General features: G+C 38.8%; 3 protein-coding genes across 4 annotated transcripts; 1 reads left to right on the top strand and 2 right to left on the bottom strand.

Annotated features, from left to right (window-relative positions):
- Positions 1–9,498: 9,498 nt before the first annotated feature.
- Positions 9,499–14,119, bottom strand: LOC107040964 (protein lethal(2)denticleless). The gene is made up of 3 exons (XM_015261303.2): positions 13,998–14,119; positions 13,569–13,813; positions 9,499–12,799 (listed from the first exon to the last, which is right to left on the bottom strand). Exons 1-3 carry the CDS (start codon positions 14,038–14,040, stop codon positions 11,210–11,212), a joined length of 1,878 nt encoding a protein of 625 aa, XP_015116789.1. The 5' UTR covers positions 14,041–14,119; the 3' UTR covers positions 9,499–11,209.
- Positions 14,120–15,267: 1,148 nt separating this feature from the next.
- Positions 15,268–21,440, top strand: LOC107043514. Of its 2 annotated transcripts, XM_015265052.1 has the most exons (3): positions 15,268–15,430; positions 15,530–15,635; positions 16,314–21,440. In XM_015265052.1, exons 1-3 carry the CDS (start codon positions 15,366–15,368, stop codon positions 21,000–21,002), a joined length of 4,860 nt encoding a protein of 1,619 aa, XP_015120538.1. In that variant the 5' UTR covers positions 15,268–15,365; the 3' UTR covers positions 21,003–21,440. The 2 variants fall into 2 exon arrangements, with proteins under 2 accessions (XP_015120538.1, XP_015120542.1); XM_015265056.1 differs by lacking the exon at positions 15,268–15,430 and having other exon boundaries at positions 15,537–15,635; positions 16,357–21,440.
- LOC107043530 (methyltransferase-like protein 7B) lies at positions 21,286–25,031 on the bottom strand. Its single transcript, XM_015265066.2, has 3 exons — positions 24,591–25,031; positions 22,690–22,949; positions 21,286–21,751 (listed from the first exon to the last, which is right to left on the bottom strand). The coding sequence occupies exons 1-3, from the start codon at positions 24,865–24,867 to the stop codon at positions 21,491–21,493; spliced, it is 798 nt and encodes a 265-aa protein (XP_015120552.1). The 5' UTR covers positions 24,868–25,031; the 3' UTR covers positions 21,286–21,490.
- Positions 25,032–26,481: the final 1,450 nt, after the last annotated feature.

The following is a 26,481-nucleotide window of genomic DNA, read 5'->3' as shown; positions in this document are numbered from 1 at the left end:
GCCAACAAAATCCTTAGTTGAAAATTACAAAACAATTATTGTTTGGTTTGCATTCATCCATAAGACTGTGTTTTTTAAAGATAAAAATATATTTTCCAGAAGAAAGTTTATCAAGAAATATTTTGCTCCCAAGTTACAAGTTGCTGTCATATCATTATTATTATTCCGTTCAAGAATTAATTTTTCCTTTGTGATTATTGATTAGCTGAAAGGACAAACTACTATCTCTTGTTTCATATAAAACGAGCATTTGCTGGGAGCAAAAAATGCCTCAACTATTTTCTTATTGTAAATCGAACTTCAGATTTTTCTCTCAGTGTGAAGATGTAATTTTTAGACATTTCAGATCACAATGGGTGAATGAACACAAAAATCAACAACTTGGATGTGAAGAATTGAAATACCATCTTTTAAAATAAAACAAATAAAAAATCCTCCGACAGATTTTTTATCGTGTTTTTGAAAAACTTGAGAAGTAAAGTATGATAAAGAAAAAAATTGTTCAACACCCTTCCAATTAAGGAAGATGGTCTCATTTTCTGCTCATACCACGGTATTCTTTCTGGCATTTTAAATTCATCACTCAATGGAAAAAACTCGAGGCTGTCTATCTCATTCAAGAATCCGAGGGAAAGGCCATATTTGATCGGCTTTGGAGGAAACACATTGAACGAGAAAATGACGAGTTCGATGTTCTCGCAAGGAGCAGGTAAGTATCCCCGAAGTACTCTCTCAACTCTCCAATTCCCTTACCTTCAATTATCGAAAATCACTCAGCTCACGCTCCGAGGGGTATATAATACACTCGACTGATTTTGAGCTACTTTATTCGTTCTACGTGCAATTGTTTATTGCCACAGTAAAATTCCTACGTTTCAAATATTACGACTCACTGTTTCTTCATGGGAAGAAATTAATCGGTAATTAAAGTCATGTTATTGCCCCCCTCTGTTTCCACTCATTTCTGGATTTTCTGCGCTTTGAATTTCGTAAGTATCATACCCAATAATCGAGGGGAACAATTATTTGGTACGTCAGGGTATTCTCTATTTTTTTTTCATGGGAAAGTTGGTTGTAGTGGGAGAACCTACATAAAACGAAATAAATAATATTCATATGTTAATATAGGGACACCACATTCTCTGTGTAGGCCAAGCGGCGGTTATGAGTCCCCCCGAACTCGATTTTTCGATCTTATGAGAAAATGGTTCTTACGATGTTCACGGAGAGAAATATTCAATGAAAATTACGCATCTTTTCCGTGATTCCAGAACGAAATGTGGTTGTAGGAAGTTTTACGGAACTGTCGCGGAATTTTTCCAGAGCGTTCCGTAATCGGTGAGCGAATTGTAAGTTTCGTAGTTTTTACTGAAAATTTTTCTCCGCGTTCTTCAAAAACGAATCCGTGGTAGATCGATAAATTCCGAATACGGTGAATTTTTTGTAAAATTTGCTAGTACACAGTTTCTGAGAAATTCAACTCTGACAAATGGAAATTTCATGAAATCATTTCTTAATTGATTCAAACAATAAATTAACAAATAATTCCTTATTTGATTCAAATAGTTATTGCTGTCTTCATCAAAAAGGTATGAGGATAGAAAAACTCAATGACTTATGAGAATGCAATACATTAAGTCATTTAGAAAAATTTCTAAATGACTTAATTTATAAAACTTGTAATTTTCCATTTGAACAACTAGTTGGTGAATATCAAAAACGTATGAAAAAATCGTATAGAAATTTTCTATACGGATTATGTATAGAATTTCTATAGGATTTTAGTATATGATATTTGGATATTTCTACACGGAGAGAAATATTCAATAAAAATTACCAGAAAAAAGACGTAAAAATTACGTTTCGAAACGTAATCTGGGAGCGAAGTAAAATTCAATAAAAAGTGTCAATCGTCACGTAAATTCTACGATCTGTTCCGTAAAAATTACTCATCCGTCCGACGCCTCACGGCTAGCCACGAGTCACCGTGAGGGGGAGATTTTAACAACACGTTCCGTAATTTTTCCGGAACTTTTCGTAAAAATTCTTAAACATCCAAGAATTTTCATGTTCTGAGGCACTTGATGTCTTGAAGTTGCTGTTAGATTTTACCACTTCCAGAAAAATTACGTGACTTTTTCGTATTTTTTCGGTGACAGACCCGAAAATTTACTGAACGTTTCAGACTTATTCTCTTATATTCCTATAGAAATTCACTGAAAACGATTCTCGCTTGTGGATTACGTAAAATGTACCGTAATTTTTCTTGAATATTTCTCTCCGTGTATACGGATATTTTTTACACAAATCATTTCTATAGGATTTCTATAGGTTTGATGCTATCAAACATGCACCAAATTTACATAAACCAACTACCACCTATAAAACCTCTCAATTAATGAACTCCTCGCCATAATTTTTAGACCTTCAAAAGTGCCTCCATAATCTCACCACCTGGATTTCCCCCTACACGGAATTCTCTTTGTCACCTAGAACAACCTCCGTAACATGAAAGCCCGAATGGAAAATCTTCAGTAGCGATCAGTGACGGTAAAGCAACGTTAATTAATGCCACCGCATGGTAAATCCAGTGCTCATACAGAACCTGTTGGACAGTCGGTGTCGTTATCACGGTAGTCTTCCCTTGTAAAAATGTCCATGGACCTCCACTTGATTCGGTTTATACATCACGAGGCAATTTAAAGTCTCAATATCACCCAGATGAGTGTGTAGTAAATAGTTGTCCCACGACATTCGGTCCCCCATCAAATTTGAATAATAATCCGGCAGGCACCCCGCCCTTGATGACCAATAAACTTCATCACACCACATCCTCGTAAATTCGGTCTCGAGCGCTTGAGGTTAAGGGATTCAATTAATTCGCGAAGACGGAGAGAAATGTTATTAAATTATTCATCAGACGTTTGCAGTCTTAACACTTCGTTGGTAGAGGATGTTTTTATTTTATCGCAAAAGTGTCACTTTATAAATTCCTCTAGAAAATGAATAGATGAATAGAAAATGAATAGATGTTCATTAATAGGTGAATATATGTGATAATATTTATTTCAGTGAATTCTTTGGCAGTGTAGATACAGATAGGCGGAAAACGGCGTAGCCTTTGGTATAGAAATTTTCTATACGGATTGCGTATAGAAATTCCATAGGATCCCCGTATATGATATTCGGATATTTCTATACGAATTATTTCTATGCATAAATTATGAATTTTTGTTTTCATACGAAAGATGTCTAAACGCTCCAGAGAAAAATGTAGACAAATGTCGCAACTCCATACGAAATGTTTCTATACATGTGGCAGTGGGTCGTACAGGAGCAAATATAGAAATCGTATAGAAATAATTTGGATAAAAAATATGTGTATTGACATATCCGAATATGATATTCGAAAATTCTATAGAAATTCTATCCGCAATCCGTACAGAAAATTTCTATACGACTTTTTCATACGTGCGGAGTCAATTCATACTTCTTTAAATGAAATGGTCCGTTGTACGACGTTGCCAGAAACTCGCCAACCGCGTCCGGGTAGTGTAGAGTGAATTCGGCAACGCTCGAGCCTAAATAACACGATGAGGAAACTGCAGCGATGACCAAGCCGCAAGTTCACATATGGTAACAAAATTGGGGATAAATAATTTAACAATTCGCTTCATGATTGCGTTTCAAACGGAAAAATTTGCCATCATTTTCTGAACAAATTTTCCTTCATCTTCCTCTTTGGGGAATAAAGAAAAAAACATCAACATTTTTTCAATACTTTAACAATTCGATCGACCTATAATTTTTCAAGGTTCTCGTTTCATGAAATTAATGGGATAATGTTCACAGCATTGAAGAAGACGCATAAGGAATCCCATCTGAGTCGCCTAATGACTCAATCAATAAAAAACGATGAAGGGTGCAATCCATGAAGTAGTTCAAAGTACTTCGATTGTCAGTACACGTGTACCACTGGAACAATTCGATTAGAATTAATCGGTACCTGATGTAGTTTCGACACAGAATTTATGGCTTCGAGTTTTTATGTGCATATGAAATGCGAAAAATCCTTTTTGTAGGCGTAATTGAAAAAAACAGAATTTTCTCAACCAATTATTCCCCTTAGCCGAGGCCATTTCCACGGGTTTTGAATTTCTATGTTGTCCCCGGGGCCTTTTAATTGTAATTGTTGAGTATGACGAATGACTGCGCGAATTCCTCGGCGAAATTACGGGTCGGTGAGTTGTCTGATGTCTTTTTTTCTTCTGAATGCGATATTGAGACTGATTTTTATTGATGGCTTCGTGGTTGTAGGGGGTAATTAACAGGGTTCAGGTGGGCTTCCGGTAATTTATTCATTTCGGGAAAATGATTTTGCGGGGTTCATTCACACTGAAATAAACGGTATCGTATTCAGGTAATCGGTTTGTTTTTGTTCTATTGAATGTAGTTTTTTATGAATGATTCAGAAACTGAGAGATGGATTCGAATTTTCTGGTGAGTATTTCAGACTTCCTAATGAGGGAAGTTATTGTAATCACCCCGAAAATTGATTGATATTCTTTCTTTCTGATATTTTTTTTTATTGATTGATATTTTTCATCAAATGTTGGTATTTCAAGGTTTGTAGAGTCATTTCTATTCATTTCGAGAAATATATCTGTATGTGTTTCCAGCAAACCCACACTGCACAGCAAAAAACGAATGTCTGAATTTCAAACGAATATGTCCCCAAATATCTCAATTCGTGTTTAAAATTCGGACAAATTTTCATTTTATTCAGACGTTTTTTCGAGGGATTCGTCACTCCTTAATCGAATGACTTAGTGATTTCCAGAATCAGATGATTTCCTGATGATTTCTGTGATTTTTGTGATTTCTCAATCAGCATTAGAAATCATGATTTCTTTTGATTTCCATGACTTCTCGTAGATTCTAATAATTCCTTGCTTTCAAGAAATCACTGGAGAAATCATGATTTCGGGACTAGAGTGAGCATCTATCGATAATGGTAGTTTTCTACATGACGTTGCAATACCCAATGATGTCAAAAATTTCATAGTGTCACATTTCGGGATTGGATCATTCCGAACGCACCGATACTATGACAAAAATTGTAGACTTAAAAATGCAAAATCAATTTCGATTTTGCACTTATCGATGATTTTTAATGATTTCGAAAATCATCTGATTTCTTTATGATTTCCAATGATTTCTTTTTCCTGTGATTTTCTTTGTAAATCACAGTCGAAAATGGAAATCACTTGATTTCCATTGATTTCTGGTTATTTCTTCCTTGATTTCCAGTCAAGTGGTCTAGTGATTTCCTAAGTGACCAGCCCCTCGCGTTTTTTAGTGTCTGAAAAATGTCTACAAAAGGTCTGTGATTTTTATACATTCGTTTTTGCTGTGTGATCGAACGGATTAGTTATTGTTAGTGAATAATTAATTAAAAACGAACGACAGAAAACTACTCAGAGTTTTTTTTACAATTTTCCTTTTACCATTCTTGATTATTATATGGCATATTTAGTTCGCTGGCACATTGTCGTTTTGTGACGAAAATTACTGAAGAGACCCCTTAAGGCAATCAAAATTGTAAGAGGAAAAATAATCAGTAATCCCGCCCCGAGACTTTCAAAGTTACTTGAAATTTCCCAAAAACCTCGTTGCAAACACATGAAGGTATCAAATTTTGCAGTTCACACACTGTACACTGCGCATCATGAAAAATTCATTTTAGATTTAAATATTTAAAACCCAGCTGCGTCCATACAACTTCAAAGTACGAGTGTCCGTAAAGAATATAAAGTCGAAAAATTACGTTCATGTGAAAATAAATCTCGTTTTATTTTCGTCCTTTTTTAATGTTTTTCAATGTTTTTTCCCCTCTGTTTTTCGCCTGTTCTTTCAATTTTAAGTATGTTAATCTCCACTGTCTTCCTGAATCGAAATTTCACGTTCTTTTTTCCTCCAGTGGCGCAACGAAGTGCGTAAGACGAGTAGCCGACAGGCTAACGAGACAGAGCTATATTAATTCAGTTAACCAAACTCGTTTTTTCGATCCAATCGCGATCATTTTATTCTTGAGGGTTGAAAAAACTTGTTTCATAATATGCCGATGGGATGGGACGGCGGAGGTGGAAGAGGAGAATGAAAATTTCCAATAAAATTCATCTTCTTAATGACATTCCAGAACACAGCGGGATTATTGCCCCCTTTGGGTATTTCTTGCATTCGAAATTGGGGAATAAAATCGGCATAAAAAGGGAATCGTGACATTCTGTTTGAAAGCAGGTTTGAAGTCCCTCGGAATGACATTTTTCCGGTTTTTTCAGACACTTTCAGATTATTTTGTGTAAGAATTCGCATAAAACGAAATTAGAACTCTGAAGGATCAAATGTTGCCTCGGAGGGACTCGAGAACTGCGTTCGTGGGCAGTAAGTGGGAGTGGTGACGACGAGGGAACACTTCAGAAAAAACGATGGTTGAAGCTCGGAAAGTGCAATGGGAAGACGCACAGGATCCGTAAAAGCCCAAAGGCATACCTTAATGGGAAGAATTAAAAAAACAGAATCAAATGGTTTCCAATGAAACGACGCAAAATCCTCGACTACGCCAGTGCGCCACTGATTTCGGTGATTTCATTGATTTCAGACGAGTTCACGTGATTTCGGAGAGCTGAAATCACTCGATTTCAGTGATTTCGGTGATTTCAAGAGTGAGAATTAAAGAAAAACGATATTCTGTTGAACTGTAACTTGTGTTTTCAATTATTGAGAAAATATAAGTACAAGAGGAATTTGTAATTTTGAAATAAATTTGAAAAATACATAATTTTTTTTGCAGGCAGTTTCGCAAACTTCGTAAACTTTCTTTCATAAACACGTGAATAAATGAATTGTTCCACAGAGAAAAAATGTTCTCTTTTTTGAAGATATTTTTAGAAATTGATCCCTAACTTTTAGAGATCTACATTCTGAATTTTTAACGATTTTTTACACCAACTGGAATTACCCTGAACCTTAGAGATTTAATCACTGAGATTTGGGGATAAAATTCTCAAAATTTGCATTATGTCACTGGAAATTAATGACAACATAACCCGATTTTAGGATTTTTCATTCGTTAAGTTTTATAATCCAGCAGATTCCTAACGACCAGAATTTTTTTTTCTGTTAGAATCCAGTATAACTATCATTGCTGATTAGTGATATATTTTCGCATGGTATATTTTCTCAAATTGTATTACATCGTCGTCTTATAGCCAAAGGGGCATAAGTTGTGTGTCAGCTAGATGTTACGCCCCTTTGACTCTCCGATGACGATGTAATACATAGAATAGCTTTTTCTTAAAATAGGAATTTCAATTTGTGGTGTGTACCAAACTGTAAAAGATAAGGATGTCCTTAAAATTATTAGAAGGAAAACTCGAAAAACTGTTTTCACGAGAATTTTTGGAACTGCAAAAGAAAAAAGCGCCATTTTCCTCAAAATTTATTTGTGCCAAAAATACTAAAGAAATAAACTTTATGATATTATGGCCCTCATCTGCTGTTTTCACCCCTTCCCTGAATCATAAAAAAACTTGCTTCCTGCAATTCAATGGAAAAATTCCAATCATCATCAAAGTAATCTAAACGGCAATCAAATTCAGATTCCACTACGAATCCGCCAGTTCTGCATTTTTAACAAGGCTGGCGGGTGTTCTCCTTCCAATATCTCCCGGTGACCAATTCCCTCGTCATGAGGCCTCTCCCTTTCCACTCGCAAGCCGCGATATCACCGATCCCCCAGCCCTTTTAATTTGCATAAACGAAGAGCGAAACCGACGTGCTAAAATGTTATTTGAGATTCTTCGACATAATTTTTATTCTCGTAACTTTTTATGCCCATAACTATTTACGTGCATTGTAATGTTGTTCTCGTGTTAATTGGTGGGATTTTTTATCCCCAGTTATCTGGATGCATTAAAGATGATTAACCGAATGATGACAACCGGATGCACTCCAGGTGGGAGGCTTCTCGTGGTTAGATATGGTTATCAAGGAGTACTCGAATCATGGAGGGAAGAACCTTGTGCTGTCCTTGGAAGGATTCGCAAGGAATTCGCGGATTATTAGGGGTTGTTTCTCATATTTTAGAGATCATTTGTCGTAAAGTATGGGGGATTAACTCTTTTTGCCTCATTGAAATTTAATTGCAATCTGAAATTGATTCGGTTAAGTACAGGTGAATAAATCCAAAGGAAAACCTAGCGCATTCGCTAAAAAATTCTTTCCATCACTTGTGCGTTCGACACGTTGCGATGAAAAGCAGGGTTCTTTCAAACTACAAAAAAGCTCTTCTGAGCTCTCTCTAGGTATGAAATAAACTGTCTACAATCATTGAATTCATCTCCTGTTCTGCATCTCTTTGAAGTGTTGGAAAGTTACTCTCTCTCTGTTTGATTGGCGTTTCAATGCGATCGAGAATTGAATTTGAATTATTCAAAAATGCGGAGGAAATTTTTTCACAGTTGTCAGGTAAGAGGAGACGACCCTGGAGAAAACTTGCAGAGAGAATTGTTGTGAGATGAACAACACATTAAATGAATTAACTATGAACTAATTAAAAATTGATAACAGTGTGAGCGCGCACTTTTATCAGATTCTCAACAAACATTGAATTTCAGAAATTCACAGTCTAAAGTGAAGGAAGGAATTGAATTGTAATTATGATTAAAGTCTTATTCAGTGAACATACACTGAGACAAAAAAAATTTAATGTTTGAAACATATTTTCTTGAGATAAGTAATTTTTCTTTAATTGTTTAATTCTCGCAGAGATCTCGACACACGCGGCCCGAGAAAGATCTCATGCTTGAAAATATTCTTGTACTCAAGTATGATTTTGTCGCAAATGAACTCACTCAAATTGCGTAGAAGAATTGTCAATCTTCAAGTATTTATTGTTTTCATAATTTTTTTGTTATGCAGTTCCAATATCTCGATATGTAATATATTCATGATATAACGCACAACGATAATGATAAATGAGAATTCATTCGAGCTCCGTGAACCGCAAACATTCTGAGATTTAAACCATTGAAAATAATTTGCATCTCTCAGGTAAATATGGTCTACGTATTATGAAATTCTTCTTTCAGTGTAGGAATTAGAACATGAGCAAGAAATTTATTGTAATATGAAAATTTAACAGCTGATAAATTGGGACATATGATTCTCATCAATCGTATTGCTTTTTGCTATGAGAATGATTATAAACAATTAATTGAAAGAAGGAAAATCGAATGACAGGAAAAAAGGCATAATTAAACGGCACCAACATCATCAGGAGTGGCGCTAGTATAAAATCATAAAAATCTGCACATTTTCTCAGAACATCATATCTTCAAATTTCATGACATTCTACATCATTTCCAGGTAAAATTAGAAGATCGTAAAAACCAATGATAACAAAGCTTCCATCCGGAAGGAAAAATTAACCACAAATTTCAAAGGATATAAAAATTTAATTACAAAAAATAATTTACATCTGAGTAAAAAATACTTTGCTTAGATAACAGGCATTGAAAGCGTTTTCGTAAAAAGGCCGATTCCATGGAGACTCACAAAGAATACGTAATGCTAACACTAAGACACTGGATGGTTACTAACAATACCCGAATAACAATTATAAACGCTCACTTCTAACATACGATAAATTGATATCAATGATGTCGTGGAGTATTGCCTCACTATATCCTCAATTTTGTCATTTGCAACTGCAAGCAAATATTTCTGAGACCTGTACAAACGCCCTCGAAGTGATGAACGAATCTGTGATGTCATCAAGAGTATTCATTTCATTATTTTAGGAGAAAATTCCATCAGACTTTTTTCGGGTAACAAATCTTATTGGATTTCTATTTCAAATTAATATTGTTTTTTTCAATTCTTTCATGATACTTTCTGTTTTTCAAAGAAAAGTAAAAAAATAAAGAAAGTTTGCCTCGACGATTTCTTATAGAAACTGTCCCAATAGAATAAGTTGTATGAAAAAATCAGGATCGATTGATATTCTATTGAACATTTCAATTCGAACAACATTATTCAATAAAATTGTACAGAAATGAACCGAATTTTTATTATACTTTATATTATCTCTTTCTCACATGGGACTTTCCGACAAAAAAGTCTCTTGACATTTTCTCATAAATTAACTTTCGTTAACTTTCGTGACATTTCAATATTTGTCGAACTACTTTCAATTCATTCGTAAAGTTTTACTCCATAATTCTCTCGACTAATATTCCACTCGTTTCACATTCACGATAAATTGTACTGGAGGCTACCCAAAAGGCAGTGGCACTAGAGTATAAAAAAAATCCCAAGAAAACATTTGCACATTTCTTAGTCTCTCATACAGAAACGATGATCAGAGAATTCCACTATTTGAACGTCTATTTTTTTAAAACTGGTCCACAATTATGTGATTATCTTGGGAAGGAGTCGTTTAATGGGAAAATTTCAAAAGACCTATTCTGAAGTTGACAACATTTTAAAAAAGGGTCCTTTGACATGTTCTCCTAAAACCAATCATTACCACAATAATTTCACATTCACCAGAATATATCAGATTTTTTCACAAATCGGGAAAAAATCCTAAGTACTTTCATTTCAGTTGGACCAAAGCCACGGAAAAGTCGATCATACAAATGTTGCCATCCCCCATCATCTTTTAGAATGAAAACTAAAGTCTAATTGGAATTATCTAATCTACTTTCCCCACTTCCTTAATGACTCGTCAAGTTTCTATGATGTCATCAAGAGTATTCATTTCTCTTATTCCCTGCCAAAATACCCTCTCGACGAGTATTCAGCTAGTGTTTCATTCTCCCTGAATCTCACCCTAAACTAATTAAAAGTATGACACCCATTCCACACATCAAACTTCCCTCTCCTAATCTACAGAATTTCGTAAGGAAAGGGAGTTGATCATAGAAATTTTGCCATCTTCCTTCAATCTCTAGTGTAAACATTAAAGTCTAATTGGAATTATCTTATCTGCTTTCCCCACTTCCTTAATGACTCGTCCAGTTTCTCTTATTCCCTGCCAAAATACCCTCTCGACGAGAATTCAGCTAGTGTCTCATTCTCCCTGAATCTCACCCTAAACTAATTAAAAGTATGACACCCATTCAACACACCGAACTCCCCTCCCCTAATCTACAGAATCTCGTCTTTGCGACCGAACATTATTCCCCTCCCCACAGAGGTCCTTCTCGCACTCCCTCCCCACCCTGAAGAAATTCAACAACGAAACCGAGGGGCCCTTGACCCTCCTGGGCTCAGCAGACTTGGACCTCGTTCCCCTCCTGGCTGGTGTCACCTGTGCCCCTGGGCTCTGAACCCTCTCCTCCGGCTTGCTCCTCTGCTCGAACCGCTCCTTCCTGATCTTCGTCAGCCAATCCACATTCTCCTTGCACTTCTGCGGAGACATCTGAACGAGATGAGGTGCAGTTCCATCAATAACAAAATTAGGAAGATTCAAAGTAGGAGAGAAAGGAGTTTTATCAGAGGAAGGTCCAGCCTCAGCATCCTTCGAACTCGAGGGACTAAAAAGCCTCCTGGCACTCCTATTCTCAACATTAGCCCTCTTGGCAAGTGGCTCCAGGTTCTCCTCAATGGGCGAAAGAATAGTCTTGAACTTTCCATCCGTCCAGGAGCCCCCAGCCAGCATCTGAGCCCTCGATCTCTTCCCAGAACTCAGATTTTGAATCCTCTGACCAGTGTCAGAGCCTGGGGTTCCATCAGTGGGTGTGTGCGCCTGCCTTATCCACCTCTTGGACACCGTCGGTGTCGTCTCCAGGACAGACTGCCTCGTGGAGTTAACATCCACCTTCTCTGCCCTCCCAATAATCTCAATGTCATCATTATCACTCTTGTGCTCCAGCCCAACCCTCCAGATCCTGTGGCAACTGTCGTCAGAGCACGTGACAATCTTCAATTCCCCCATGTTGCACCAAGCAACACACGTCACTTCCTTAGTGTGTCCAGAGAGCTTCACCAGGGGACCACCAGGCCTGCTCGTCTTCCAGATGTAGGCCTGCTCGTCACTGGATCCACTAGCCAAGTATTTTCCATCTGGACTCAGGCAGGTTTTCACGTAGAATGTCGAGTTCTCGTGGCCATAGAACTCCCCAATGGGTTTCGGATTGTACGAGGATATGTTGTAGGCGTAAATGTTGTTGTCCATACAGGAAGCATAAAGTGTTATTCCTGCTGGATCAACCAGGAGGGAGGTGAAGCCATTCCTTGTACTGCCTCCAGTGTACTGCATCACGTGCTTGGGCTGAGGCTCCTTCTTGTGGACTGAGTAGTTTTTTCGTAGATCCCAGACTTTGATCAAGCCATCGCCAGCTGCACCTGAGATCAGTGTCATGTCGTCCTGGAAGGTGAGACCTGTTATGCTCTGGGTTCGTGAGGATTCCTCGGTTCCTCGGTGTCGGGACTTGGTGCCACTGACGTGACCGTTCATGATGCAGTTGTCGGGACGACGCTGGCCGTTGTGGGAGGCTCGGATGTCCCAGAGCATTATCGCTCCGTCACGGGCTCCTGTCGCGAACACTGCTTTGTCCTGGGGGCGGAATACTACGGTTTTCACGCTGCGGCTGTGAGCGCTGAAGCAGTCTACTTGGGTTATTTGCTGGGTGGAGACGTCCCAGAGGCGCGCTGTTTGGTCTCCTGAGGCTGTTACGAGCTTCAGCTCGTTCGGCATCCAGGCTATGTCGAAGATCGCGTTGCAGTGGGCCTGAAAGATTTTTATGGGTTAGATGGTGAGTGGGGATGATGAAGGAGAGACAGGTAATTTATGTTGGGGTGGGATCCGGACAGACACAAGATTATTCATACACTGAGAGAAAAACGACAGTTCTCAAAGAAGTCTCACCTGTGCTAAGAAAATAGTTTTTTGAAAATTATCATAAATGGATTTTTTTGTGCCAAACATGCAGAGTGCGCCGGAATGAAATTTTTTTCGATACTCCCATACGCATTTTGCTTCCGAAAAATCTTTGTTGCGCCAAATATTTCGTTGCTATCGAAAGCAGAACAATTATTCATGTTTGAGACTTTTTAATTCAAACCATACAAATTCTTTTTTGGAAATTTTCAACTAGCCATTTTGTTGGCCTAAACAAAACTTTTTTGAAAATGTGTTTGTTTTTCTCTCAGTGTATGGTTATGGAGAATGTCAAGATTTGTCGCATATTGCTCAGTGTATTCGTCATTATCAAGATTTTTTTGTTTACAATCTCAGAAACAACAAAAACGTCTTTTCATTGTCCTCAGCAAGTAATTCTATGAATAAAGTCATCATTATCAAAAATTCTACGCACATCCATCAAAAATTTTCGGAGTGAAATGTAAATATCCCAGCATCCACAATATAAAATGATAAAATATGGTAAATATCAGCGTTGAACAGTTCTCCCTAGTGAAAAATGAATCGCTTTAACGCTTCGCTACTGAATCGATGAATTTCCTTTGGTAAAACCTTCCTTATTCGTTATTCAACTTACTTGTGTACCATCAAGAGCTTGATTGGCCTCTCCCTTGACCAATATATCCTGCAGTGCAATTTTCCCATCCTCATTAGCAAGAGCAAGAATTTGTTCATATCCTGGATTCGGACAAAAGCGACAGGCGAAAACTGGCGGTTCTGGATTGAAGTCTGGGGCGTCTGTGTTTGGAGTTATTCCTCGGTAAATATCGTCCTGGTAGCACTTTAGTCGGTATAATGCGAGGTCATAGTCTCGTATCGATTCTGAAAAATATTGTCACATCATTTTTCGTCTCATTTCTCACTATTAATTTAAAATGATTAACTCAGTGTCGCGTGAAAGAGCAAACAACCAAATGGAAGCGGAGATAACCTCCAAAAACGTCATGTGGAGGTGACCAGTAACATTTATCCAATTATAAGACATATGTGGAGACTCAACACTCACCGAATCCAGCGTTGCGTCGTACCAGGGAATCAACAATGTTCATTATTCATAAACATGAATTTTTCACTTGGAAAATAATCAATTTTCTCGTTTGATGTAGCTGTTTACATCTACTACACAGTTCACTGATTTACGCGGGAGACTGTCACTTTTCCCGCATTATCTAGCCTATGTACGCATGCGCAAACTCTAGGACCTATCGACAAAAACGATCTCTATGTCATCCGCAGGAGAAATCGGTATTTATGGTATTATGGTGTCAAATTAACACCGCATGTTCGAATAAATTCGTTTGACATTAGATGTATGTCACTTATAACCTGTACGAATTTTTAATGACTTATTTACGAATATTTAATGAGTCTTACCTGTCCAGGTTTTCGTCATCCTGTTATTTTTAATTGCTCAGCTTGCACTGGTGGTGTTGATAGAAGAAAATTTTTTTTCGCGTGCTGAGAAACGTAGCTGGTGCAAGAAAAAAACTGTAAATAAAAGTTCCCATTCAAACTCGAGCCCAGCGTTGCGCACATCTGTCGATGACCGCAGTTTTTTACATGTCATTGTAAAAAACGCGTAATTTACGTAATAAATGTAAAAAATGTAAACAACCAGCCGACATTACCTTTTATCGTAAACCGTGAAGCCTCGCGAAGATTATACCTCGCAAGGGTGATAAACCACGAGGGTCTCACCTCGTAATTGAGGATTTTAATCACTCGAGTCAGGAAATAGTTTTATCGCCATGTGGCATACAATATTTTATGTCTCTGGGCCCAAAAACCGCGATTTAACCGAGGAAATCGATGTTAGAATCGCAGTTTTACGATCCTAGTGACATAAAATGATATTTTATACCTCAAGTACCGAGAACCGCGTTCTAACCGAACAAAGTGAAATTAAAATTCGCTGTTTATCTATCCTCGGGCCATAATATACTATTTTTTGTGTCCAATACTGCGTCTTCGTCATTCGGAATAAAATAAAAAAATTTGGTAATCGAAAATTGCAAGCTTTTCGAAGGAATGTAAAAAATGTAAAAAATCCGTCGAGGTAATTTACGTAAATTACGTCGGTAAAAAACGGTGTAATTTATCAACGTAATTTACACGCCAAACCCTGCTCGAGCCCTCCAAATCTTCCTCCCAGCATTACCCCCCGAGTATTCCCTTTACCCTCGACCGATAGATGTCGTCACCCTTTATTTCCACTGTTGCGCTCCGCTCCAAATTCGGCGGCGTTACTTGCCTCCCTGTTTACTTCCCGCCTTGTTTATTATGTCGCACGCACTCCGAAAATGATAACTGAAAAGTGCTCCATTGTATCGTAAAACCGTGTTACCCGGATAATTGACTGAGCAAGCCCCTAGGAATGGATGATTCTGACGCTGGATCCAATGGTCTGCTCTCGCAATCATACTTACGGGGTCTTGAAAGGTCTGTACTCCACCAAAACTCTAACGGTTGAGGTTAACTTTCCAGCTCGTCAACTCCCCAACAATACAAAACAATAATGTAAAATAAATCCCTTTGCAGAATAACACAGGGCAAGGAGAAACTCGATTGCTTCCAGTTACCTGAGCACATAACCGAGAATCGTAAAAGAGTATGGGACAATTTGTTCGAAAAGTACTCCACAAAGGTACATACACTCTTCTCCCAGGCTACTGTCGGAGTGAAAAGTTCAGGCCTTTCCGTTTGAATTGCTTCAGCTCAGTGAAAAAAATTGCGTAGGGTAACCAGACCAATAGATAGACGATTAAGGACAATTTGAGGTCTGTCAAGAGATAAAAAATTCAGTAGAATGGAAAATTATTGAGAATTTTTGACAGGAGAAAATTTTGTCAATGAATTAATTAAAAAGAAATTGACACAGCAAAATCCAAAGTCTAGAGCAAGGCCCAGGTGGAGACCCAGAGTGGGAAAAAGGAAAATGCGATGCTAAATTTCAATCGAAAGAAAAAAGAAGTTTAATCGGCCTAATCTAACCAATTGAATTAAAAGACGAATAGAAAATTATTATTCTCATCAGTACTCCCAATACCAAAAAATGTTGATAAGAAAAAATTTTTCTTTTGCTTGAATTGTATCCAATAGTCGTTTTTCGGCGGTTTTATATTGCACACTCTCCCCTAACAAAATCGAAATAAAAATAGTTTAAAAAAAGATAGTTGACATAGAACATCCCTTATACGATAATTTTCACACCATTATTCCACGTTTTTCTCCCATTGATCCACCGCAATTTAAACAGAAAGACCAATCCTTTTCCCTCGGATAGTGAATATTTTATTTTAATCCCCTTTTCCTTTATTTTAAGTTAACCGATGACATTGAAATAACTCTCGACTCCCCATCAGAAGAGGAGGACGACGAGGGAGAGCTAGAAGAGTACTTGGAGGGAAGGCCCCGTGAGCAGCCCAACGAAGGACTGCAAGAGCATTACGAGGGAGATTCAGAGGACCCAAGAGACGAGGGAGGTCCCCACGAGGAGTATGCCGAGGAGGAGGAGGACGACGAAGAAGACGACGAGGGTGAAAACGAAAAATCCTTCAACAAGAATCGTGCCCCCATCCGAAAGTCCCCATCGCTCATCCAGTACTGGCTGGACACTGGCAAGGCCCCTTACCCAACCAAAGAAGACCCCTCAATCCTACATGAGCTGATACTCACAAATAACCCCGATTCCTCCCTGAGTGAAGAGAACTGTCCCAAGCTCGAGACATACCCCATAACAACCAACACCATCTCCATGCAGAGGCCAGAAGGAGCCTCCAACAGCACTTCAGTGGCCACTGGTCCCTACATTCGCTCCACGAACATCACGAATAGATCAGAGATGCTGGTGATAATGGAGGGATCCAGGAGCCCTGAGGAACCCCTAGACCCTGGGGATCCTCTGGACCCTGAGGAAACACGAGAAACTAGAGATCCCCTGGAGCAATCGAGACTAAACACTCCAGCACATCAAGAGACCGAGGAAATCTGTGATAACAATAACGTATCCCTGGACAAGTCCCTGGAGACTTCCATGATCCTGAGTAAACTCGAGGAGACAGTGGAGAAGTCACTGAACAGAAGTAGATTGACCTCCTGCGATGGATCTGACTCTGAAGTCATGAATCTGATGGCACCGAGTATGAAGATATCTGACGTCCTCGAGGATCTTGGTGAACACATAGATAAATTCACTAGTAAAGCCACTATTCATGGGTTGAGGAAGGAGTCTGACGTGGGCTCTGGTGAATCGAGTGGCAGGGGAACCCCTAGGCTCCCACCCCTGATGAAAAAGGGGAATAGGAGGAAGTTGTGGACTGGGAGGAACTCTCCAATGGATATCATCGTGTCTTCTACGATGGACAGCGAGGATCAGATTGTCCCCAAGACTGGTAACCTTCATCCTGCGTTGCAGGGAACTCCTGAAGTGAAAATGACGGTCCCTAGTGTCAAGAGGAGGACGACTATGAATGCTAGGAGACAGAGTAAAAAGTTCTTGAATCATGAACATTCGAGAAATAGTAAGGATTCCTCTGATCCACCGTCTGAGCGCAGGGAGAAGAAGTTCTTGAAGAATCTGGGGCTTGTGCCCAGTCCTAGGTTCAATACCAAGACGAAGAGGAAGATTATCGGTGGAGTTGCGAAGAGGAAGAGCCTGAGGAGGAGACAGAAGAGGAAGGTTCAGTATCGGGAGGTTGATTCTGATACTGATGAGGACGAGTCTTCAGGGAGTTCTGTTAAGAGTTCTGTGGCAGATGAAACTGAGAATCTTCTGTCTCTTTGTACTAAGAAAATCCTGACTGTTCCCTTGGAGAGACTGTCTGAAACTCTTTTGGGGAGGACTGGGGGTAAATCAGGGGGAGAGAAGCATAGAAGACTTGGGGGAAATTCGAAAAATGGAAGGGTGAATGAGTCTAGTTCAACGTCAAGAGGTTCTCCAGAAACAGAGGTGTTTTTGTCCAGGAATATGAGGAGTGTTCCTCAGACTGGAAAAATTGAATTGGACTCACAGGAGAGTGATCAGAGTACGATAATCATGATGGAGTGTGAAGAGAACAGGGAACAGCCTTCTAACCCTCCTACACGTTCGAAAAGATCAGCTAGTGAGTCCGAGATACCCCTGGGAGCTGCAGAGACTGATGAATCGACACCAGGGGACGAAAGAGCACAGAAGAAAATCCCTTCTGTACTTAGACGTTCAAAGAAATCAGTTATTAATTCTCAGAAAGCTCAGGGGGCTGTAGAGACTGATGAATTGACACAAGGGGACGAAAGAGAAGAAAAGAAAATCCCTTCTGTACTACTTAGACGTTCGAAGAAATCAGTTATTAATTCTCAGAAAGCTCAGGGGACTGCAGAGACTGATGAATCGACACAAGGGGACGAAAGAGAAGAGAAGAAAATCCCTTCTGTACTTCTTAGACGTTCGAAGAAATTAGATATTGAGTCTGAGAAAGCTCAGGGGGCTACAGAGACTGATGAATCGACACAAAGGGACGAAAGAGGAGAGAAGAAAATCCCTTCTGTACTTCTTAGACGTTCAAAGAAATCAGTTATTAATTCTGAGAAAGCTCAGGGGGCTACAGAGACTGATGAATCGACACCAGGGGATGAAAGAGGAGAGAAGAAAAATTCTCCTGTTCTTCTTAGACGTTCAAAGAAATCAGTTATTAATTCTCAGAAAGCTCAGGGAGCTACAGAGACTGATGAATCGAGACCAGGGGATGAAAGAGGGGAGAAAAAAATTCGTTCTGCACTTCTTAGACGTCCAAAGAAATCAGGTATTGATTCTGAGAAAACTCAGGGGGCTACAGAGACTGATGAATCGAGACCAGGAGACGAAAGAGTAGAGAAGAAAATCCCTTCTGTACTTCTTAGACGTTCGAAGAAATTAGATATTGATTCTGAGAATACTCAGGGGGCTACAGAGACTGATGCATCGACACCAGGGGACGAAAGAGGAGAGAAGAAAATTCGTGCTGAACTTCTTGGACGTTCAAAGAAATCAGGTATTAATTCTCAGAAAGCTCAGGGAGCTGCAGAGACTGATGAATCGAAACCAGGGGACGAAAGAATGGAGAAGAAAATCCCTTCTGTACTTCTTAGACGTTCAAAGAAATCAGTTGTTGATCCTGAGAAAGCTCAGGATGAAAGAGAAGAGGCGAATACGGTTCCCAGACGTCGGGGACGACCTAAAAAATTATCTAGTCAATCTGGCACTCTACAAGCATCTTCAGAGGCTGAAAAGACATCACCGAAGAGTAAAAGTTCCTCTCTTTATCCAACTCGATCGAGAAGACCGTTGAGTGACTCTGATAAACCATCAGGAGTCATAAATAATAGAGATTTGACTCGAGAGGAGGAAAAATTCGAGAAAAAACTGGATAATCGAGCCATCAGGAGGATGAGGCAACGTTCAGCCCTGAGAAAAGCGAAGAATGAGCAGAAGAAACGCAAGAGCAGGAAAGTCAATTCTAAGAAGGTGAAGGTGAAACCCTCGAATGACAAGAGTGAATTACTAGATGGGATTAATGCCTCCATGAGGGAGTCTCCAGCTCCAGGAGATGGACAAGAAAGTGACGAGGGTGACGAGGGTGAGGACAGAGAGGAGAGTGAGGAGGAGGGGAGGACCGTGATAAGAGCAACGGTTACGATCGACAGTGACTCCTACAGTGAATCCTCTCGAGACATGAAACCCCGGAGGACGATGAATGGGATCAGGAGACGATGCTTGGAGCCAGTAATCAAGTTCTTCTCGGACGACGACAATGATTTCATCACGAAGATGGAGATGAGTTACCACAGGGCCCAGAGGAGATCGATGAGGAGGAGGACTGCGGAGGATGAACTCTCTGAGGACCAGAAGAGGATTATTGACGACTTGACGAGTGAAACTGTGCCAATTTTCTCTGGGAGTATCCTGCCGAGTGACGAGGAGGAGATTTACGAGAGCTCGAGGGTGAAAGATAAGAAGATGAGTGCGAGAACTACGAAAAATATGAGGAGTGGTTCGGGGAAATCTGCGGGGGCAGTTGAGAGCCCTGGGAAGTCTATCAAAAATACCACGAGACCGAGTTTTATCAGAGTTTTGAGCTACGATGATGCGTCGTCCAAGCAGTCAGAGGAAGTTCAGGAGAGCCCACCTAAGAGGTTTAAAACTGAGACTGGAGTTATTAATAAGCGTGTTAGTAGTGATGTTGGTAGGAGTGTTGACAAAAATAAGTCATTGAAAGGAGTAGAGTCTGATTCCAGTGGCTCGTCGAGCGGATCGATGGTGTTGCTGTTGGGGAGGCGCACGAGGTCCTGTGGGATCAAGCGTAAAGCAGAATTTGAGGAGGATGATGTCCAGGGACGCAGTCCCAGTGATGACAGAAACTCGTCAGTGAGGAGTTCCCAGTCTCCAATTAAACAGACTAGAACTTTAACTCCAGTTGTTAAATTACTCAGGGTATCTTCAGTGGATAGATTGGCATCACCGGTCAAGTTACCAACGAAGAAACCTCAGGCAGTAATTAAATGCTCAGATAAACGATTGCCATCACCGAAGGAAAAATTGCCAGGGGTTAAATTAATGGACCTCAGCGTATCAATCGCAAAAATACCCGATGACCTCGAGAGATCTCTCAAAAAGGACGACAGAAAATCGAGTTCAGTGGTGTCACCGGTTAAATCAATAAATCATTCGAGAAAATTAATTTTTTCGGTGAGAAAGGGCACGAGAAACTCGAGGAAACGAGCGCTGACTTCGGAAGACGAGAGTTCAGTTGATTTCTGCCTTGAAAACCCCACCGATAGTCACGATAATTTAATTGATGATGAGTCAAGTGATATTGACAGTATAAAATGTACAAAATTATTCCACAATCCCTTTGAGGACTCCGGGGATGGACTGACGATTCCAATGAACAAGAATTATGAGAGGAGTCGGTCAAGTAAGAATATTAATAATAATTTGAGGAAAAAATCAGTGATTACACTTCGAACACGAGATGATTCCGACTCGGATGATTAGTAATGGGAAATGTTATTGCGTTGTTAATTACCTGTTGTATTTTCATTCAATTTTGTACCTTTTCGTTTACTGTAAAAAATATTCTTTTCTATTAACTTATAAATGATAAAATTTAGTTTTTGAAAAAATTGATTTTAGTATTGTGAATAAACTACGTTTTGGACAGTTTTGATAAACGATAAATGTTATGGAGTTGTTATCGTTGACGATGACGTTTTATTATTTTACTATGAGTTTAATCGTTTCATCAAATATTTGGAAATTATTGTACTCATGAGGTATTCGGCACGAGTGATTTTTTTATTACTGAATCCTTCCAATGAAATTGAATCAAATTAATTTCTTTAATTAATTGACGATAATTTCAACGTGCAGAGTGCCATTGTAAATATGTATATCGATGAGTATCTTTTGCTAATAAAAACTATTGTACAATGATTCTTCATTGGTTGTAAAAATACCTGATTTTATATCTGTATTTTACTCAATTATTTAGTGGCAGTGCCCATAATGTGGTTGCGAGTTAAATATAAATGATATGGGTGGGTAACGTAGCCTTTGAGGACAATCGATTCGCAGGAAACTTTCGAGAAACCAGCGGTCTTTATGTCGTAGAGGGGATTTGAGTCCAGTCTACAATCACCGAATAATGATGGGTAGATTTTTGTTTTTGTTAGGAAACCCTGCAGCCAACGGGCGAATGTCTCTTCTTTGTCGGGTATGTGTTCTAAGAAGAAATATTTTCCTCCCTGCAATCAAAAGCAAAATTATTAGAAATGTTTTTATTAATAAAGATGATGCCTGTTTTCAATTGAAAAGCAGAGTTGTGACAACATTGTCCAGTGGGGTCTAGGAGTCTCCCCTGGTTCAAAACCATCTTTAGAGGCATCAGCACGACATTTCTCCACCCGCTCTTTCATTTGAGCCCAAAAAAACATTCATATCTTGTCTGACATCTCTGTTATAAACTAAGAGCGAGTCTCGAAATGGCGTGCAAATGTCTCTAAACATGACAAATGTCTCTAACCCCTATAGAACAATCCGTGACCTTGATGCTGGTCCTTTTTCTGGTTTTCACACTAATGTCTTTCTTCCTGTTGGATAAACTTTAAATAAGCTCCAAATTGACGCATGAATCATTCCTTTCTGAGCATTTTTCATTCAGTTATAGCACTTTTACGCAAAAATTGGTTTTTCGTGCTTTTACTTCAAAATCAATTTTGGCTGGTTTTTTTCTATTCTTTTGTGTCAAACCAATCGAAATATTGATATACCATCTTAAAGGGCAGTATTCGTTCTTCAAACATATATATAGCGTATAATTGCGTATGATTTTCCTCATTCCATCCAATTCATCAAATGTTATAGGTGATAATTGAAAATTTCCTATTTTTTTTAGCATTTTGTCCTGAATTTTTCCTGAGTTATTTTGCCACTTTTGAATTAAGTATTTTCAATAATACGAGACTGCCAATTAGAGCGCGGACTCAACCAGAATGTTTTTATTCATATCAACTTCCGTTTGGAATTTATTTCAAATTTCCATCGTCAAAATTTAAGTTACGTTTATACTACTTTAACAGCGGTAGAATAAAGCTCAGGATATTCTTCCGGTTGCCAGCAATTTATCGACTGCGGAGAAGGAAAGGGAGTCCTCGGGAGCTGGTAATGGGAAAGATTGTCTTACCGGGGCCAGGACCCTTCGAATCTCCCGCAATGTCTCTCGCACTGACGAACACGCACACAATGACCTCACGGTGACAACTGCATCCACACAGTTACTCGGGATTGCTTTTAGGGACGTTCCATCGCCGATTATCAACTTCTCGAATTTGACGTGGGAAAATTGCCAGGCGCGATCGCTCTTCGTTAGGTAGTCTTCTAGCTTTCGATTCCAGTCCACGCAGATCAGATGAGTTCTGTCGGGGTAGAATTGAATGTTCTCCCCTTTTTAGGGAAAAAAATTTTCTCGATGTAAGCGATTGAGCTTTCATGCACTCCACTTATCGAATGATAAAAAGATATCTGGTGAATTGGTAAACTAGGATAAGTGCATTTTTTTTCTCGAAAATGCGTTTGTTATTGAATCGTTTACCAACAATTTGAGGAAGCGATTTGGAAAGAAAAATCGAGAAAAATACGCTTGTCCTAGTTTATCAATACACGACAGAGATCCAGGCGAAAGTTACTCGAAAGTACCATTTTCAAAATATCTTTGGGTGAAAGAAATTGACGAAACTTATAAAGTCGTTTTCCGAAAAATGACCCGATGAATTTGTTGATTCTCTTCAAATTTTGAAATGAAAAATTAAAAAACGAAGAACGAAAAAAAACCTTTCTGGCGAATATGAGTTTGCAGCCCGAGCCGAAGGCGACGGTTGCAATCATACGGGTTAGAAATGTCGAATGATATTTGTTGGCATTTCGGCCGTAACGGCTACGCGTTCGTAAATTGTTGCCGTACGGCCGGAATGACGAAAATATCAAAAACAAAACGTAGAAAAAAATACTTTTAATATTTTTTGTAAAAACAGTCACTTTTTTTATTGACAGCATTATTCTATTTAAAAACAGGCACTTTGAGTAAGAGAATTAAAAAATCTGCAATCAAAGTCGGGGAAGAGGGTATGGTGCTGAATTTTCAACTCTTTTTGGTAATTTTAAGACGTTTTTGTCACTCCGGTCGTAAGGCAGCGCTTCACGTACGCTACGTGTACGTGAATCACTGCCTATAGCCGTTATGACAAAAATATTTTTCGTCATTAGACCGAAAAAAACTTTTCTAGCTCATATGATTGCAACCCTCGCCTCGCAAACTCATATTCGCAAAAAAAATTTTTTCGACATAATGACGAAATATAGTATTTCGATGGAGTGAGCTAATGGAGATCATACTCAATCGAAAGAACGGAAAAATTTCACTGAAAACACATGTTGAAAACTGAAACAAAATTCACCCCTGTTGAATCCAAAAATTTAATCATAAACAATTGAAAAAAATTGATTGCATTTTTAGTTTTTTTTTATTATAAGAAAACTGTATGAGGAGCTTCAACAAGCTCCCGCAGCAGAAGTCCGATAGAAATACATTCGAGTTTTCTGGCGAATGCGGATGCAGGAGCTCCTATGAAATCTTTTTGTGCGCGATTCCTCCCATGAAAATGGTACTTTTAATAAAAAAATATTGCAAGATGATGCGTAAAATAATTTCTATCTCGTTTTGTTGACACGAATTTCTGTGTCAATGATTGTGCGAATTTCTTAGAAATGACGTGGTCTAGAAACATTTCTGAGGAAATTTCTTCTTTTAGGACTTCACATTTCCATAAACAATTGTTGCACAAACAATTTTCTTAGACCTTTGCTATAAAAAACTATTTGCAACAAAATATATAAATAATTTTTTCGAGTTGTCTTGAGATAATTCTTGTGCAGATTATTTTGTGAATAATGTGCAGATGGCGAAGTTAAGAACAATTTATGCCAAAAATATCTCCTTGTCCTCAATATCTGCTGCAAATATCACGTGGTAAATTGTCCTATCCGCCCGCATTTCCATAATATTCATAAAATAATAGATTCTCTCACCTGTTTTCACCCCAATTTCCAATAACCTAATCGCCCTCTCGGACTGCAAAATCTCATCATTAGAGAATGCTCCGTTAAGTGGAGCAAACAGACGTTTTTTGTCATTCCCAGCCAACTCAGCGCATTCTGCTTCGAATCCCACCAGGTGCAATCGATAGATATTCTTGACAAATCTCGCCCACTGCCAATTGACGATAGAAACAATCACCAGGGTTATTAAAAGAGTAGATCCATAAACAGTGAGAATTTCTTTTATCCAAAGATCAATGGCCCCCATGTTAAAGACATCTTCCCCTCAATACCAGACTCCGGGAGGATGAATGTAAAAATATAAAAAGATAAATCTCGTCGCATTGACAAGTCTCGCGTGACTGATTCCTGTCATCCGAACGTTGGATTCCCCGGAGTATGCATGCAAAAATTATTCTTCCAATCTCACATTCGATAAGATAAACTCAGCGAGAAATAGCTTTTTTCAGTGAAGTTTGAACTCTCACGACAGAAAAAGTCAGAAATACAGCGATTATTACTCGAAAACATGTTCTATCTGTTATTGAATAAAATTTATCAATAAAAAACTGAAGATCGACTGAAAATGAATGGAATCCAAATGAAACATGTTAAATGCGATCGAAATGTAGTATTCCTGGCTTTTATTTTCTCCCCAAATTGATTTCCATATTCTCAGTTCATCGGTTGATCAGTATTCAGCGAATACAAACTTCAGTTGCACTTCATCCTCCGAGACCAAAATGATTTGAAATATTTAATAGAATGATTGAATTTATTGTTCCAATAAAACGTCATCGTCAACGATAACAACTCCATAAAATTTATTGTTTATCAAAAATGTCTGGAGCATAGTTCATTATATTAAATTAAAGGCATTAAAGACCCCACCTTTAATCAAACAAATTTACCAATAAATGAATAACAGATTGAAAAATAAAACGAAATAAATAAAAATGAAGGAGTTCAAATGTAATCGAAGAGCTCCAGTTTACCCAAACGTGCGATCTCAGCCACAAAAATCCTCAAAAAAAATCGCCTGAGCTCGTTGCAGGGTCAGCGCACAAGGACAAAGAGTGTCCCATCGCCTGGAAAATGCAAGAGAGAGAAATCCCCGAGAAATCTGGCGTCGAGAGGCCCCTCTGACGCGGAAAACAATGGACCAGAGTGGTTTCGATATCGATATAATATTTGCCAGGGATGAATAAAAATTCATTGTACAAACGCTCAGCGCAACTGAAGAGTGACCATAAACAAAAAAGTGCTGGGGTCGACGAGCAATCGATTACAGTACAGAGACGAGTGAGCTGCCAAGTGACTCGTGATTACGCACACGGTACACACTTGGGGTCTCATTTCAATTCGATTGAGAAGCATTTTTCGCAGTACGGAGGCGTTTTGTTTTCTACTGGGCGGAGAGTAGGTTGGCCGTTGTCGTTGGTGGCTCATTGATTTATAATAATGAAATGCTCCTGCAAATGCTTCAGCATCGTGATCAAGGACTATAAGACGCGAATTCCCTTCATGATTTTGTTCCCATGGAAAAATCTAAACCGAGAAGGAAAAAAACAATTATTAGGAGATTTTGAAGTTGAGGGGTTGGCTTTTAATGTTTATGGGAACCTGACACGTATGAAAAAACCGTATAGAAATTTTCTATACGCATTGCGTATAGGAATTCTATAGGATTTCCGTATATGATGTTCGGATATTTCTATACGAATATTTTCTATACAAATTATTTCTATACATTAATTTTTACATAAATTTTTGTTTTTATACGAAAGATGTCTAAACGCTCTAGAGAAAAACGTAGAGAAATGTTGCAACTCTATACGAAATGTTTTTTATACATGTGGCAGTGGGTCGTATAGGATCAAAC

This window comes from Diachasma alloeum, unplaced genomic scaffold (genome assembly GCF_001412515.2).
Source record: "Diachasma alloeum isolate Michigan unplaced genomic scaffold, Dall2.0 Dall_scaffold_00179, whole genome shotgun sequence".
Classification (NCBI taxonomy): domain Eukaryota; kingdom Metazoa; phylum Arthropoda; class Insecta; order Hymenoptera; family Braconidae; genus Diachasma; species Diachasma alloeum.
This window is presented reverse-complemented; position numbering and strand designations above follow the sequence as displayed.

What these genes read in the sequence shown, in the direction of transcription:
- LOC107043514 (XM_015265052.1), top strand. Translation starts at nt 15,366, where the DNA reads ATGGATGATTCTGACGCTGGATCCAATGGTCTGCTCTCGCAATCATAC. An exon ending in TACTTACGGGGTCTTGAAAG is followed by an intron (nt 15,431 to 15,529) that starts GTCTGTACTCCA and finishes ATCCCTTTGCAG; the next exon opens with AATAACACAGGGCAAGGAGA. An exon ending in TCGAAAAGTACTCCACAAAG is followed by an intron (nt 15,636 to 16,313) that starts GTACATACACTC and finishes CTTTATTTTAAG; the next exon opens with TTAACCGATGACATTGAAAT.
- LOC107043530 (XM_015265066.2), bottom strand. Translation starts at nt 24,867, where the DNA reads ATGGGGGCCATTGATCTTTGGATAAAAGAAATTCTCACTGTTTATGGA. An exon ending in GGAAATTGGGGTGAAAACAG is followed by an intron (nt 22,950 to 24,590) that starts GTGAGAGAATCT and finishes TTCCCTAAAAAG; the next exon opens with GGGAGAACATTCAATTCTAC. An exon ending in TTCGAAGGGTCCTGGCCCCG is followed by an intron (nt 21,752 to 22,689) that starts GTAAGACAATCT and finishes TTTTGATTGCAG; the next exon opens with GGAGGAAAATATTTCTTCTT.
- LOC107040964 (XM_015261303.2), bottom strand. Translation starts at nt 14,040, where the DNA reads ATGAACATTGTTGATTCCCTGGTACGACGCAACGCTGGATTCG. An exon ending in ACGACGCAACGCTGGATTCG is followed by an intron (nt 13,814 to 13,997) that starts GTGAGTGTTGAG and finishes AATATTTTTCAG; the next exon opens with AATCGATACGAGACTATGAC. An exon ending in AAGCTCTTGATGGTACACAA is followed by an intron (nt 12,800 to 13,568) that starts GTAAGTTGAATA and finishes AAAATCTTTCAG; the next exon opens with GCCCACTGCAACGCGATCTT.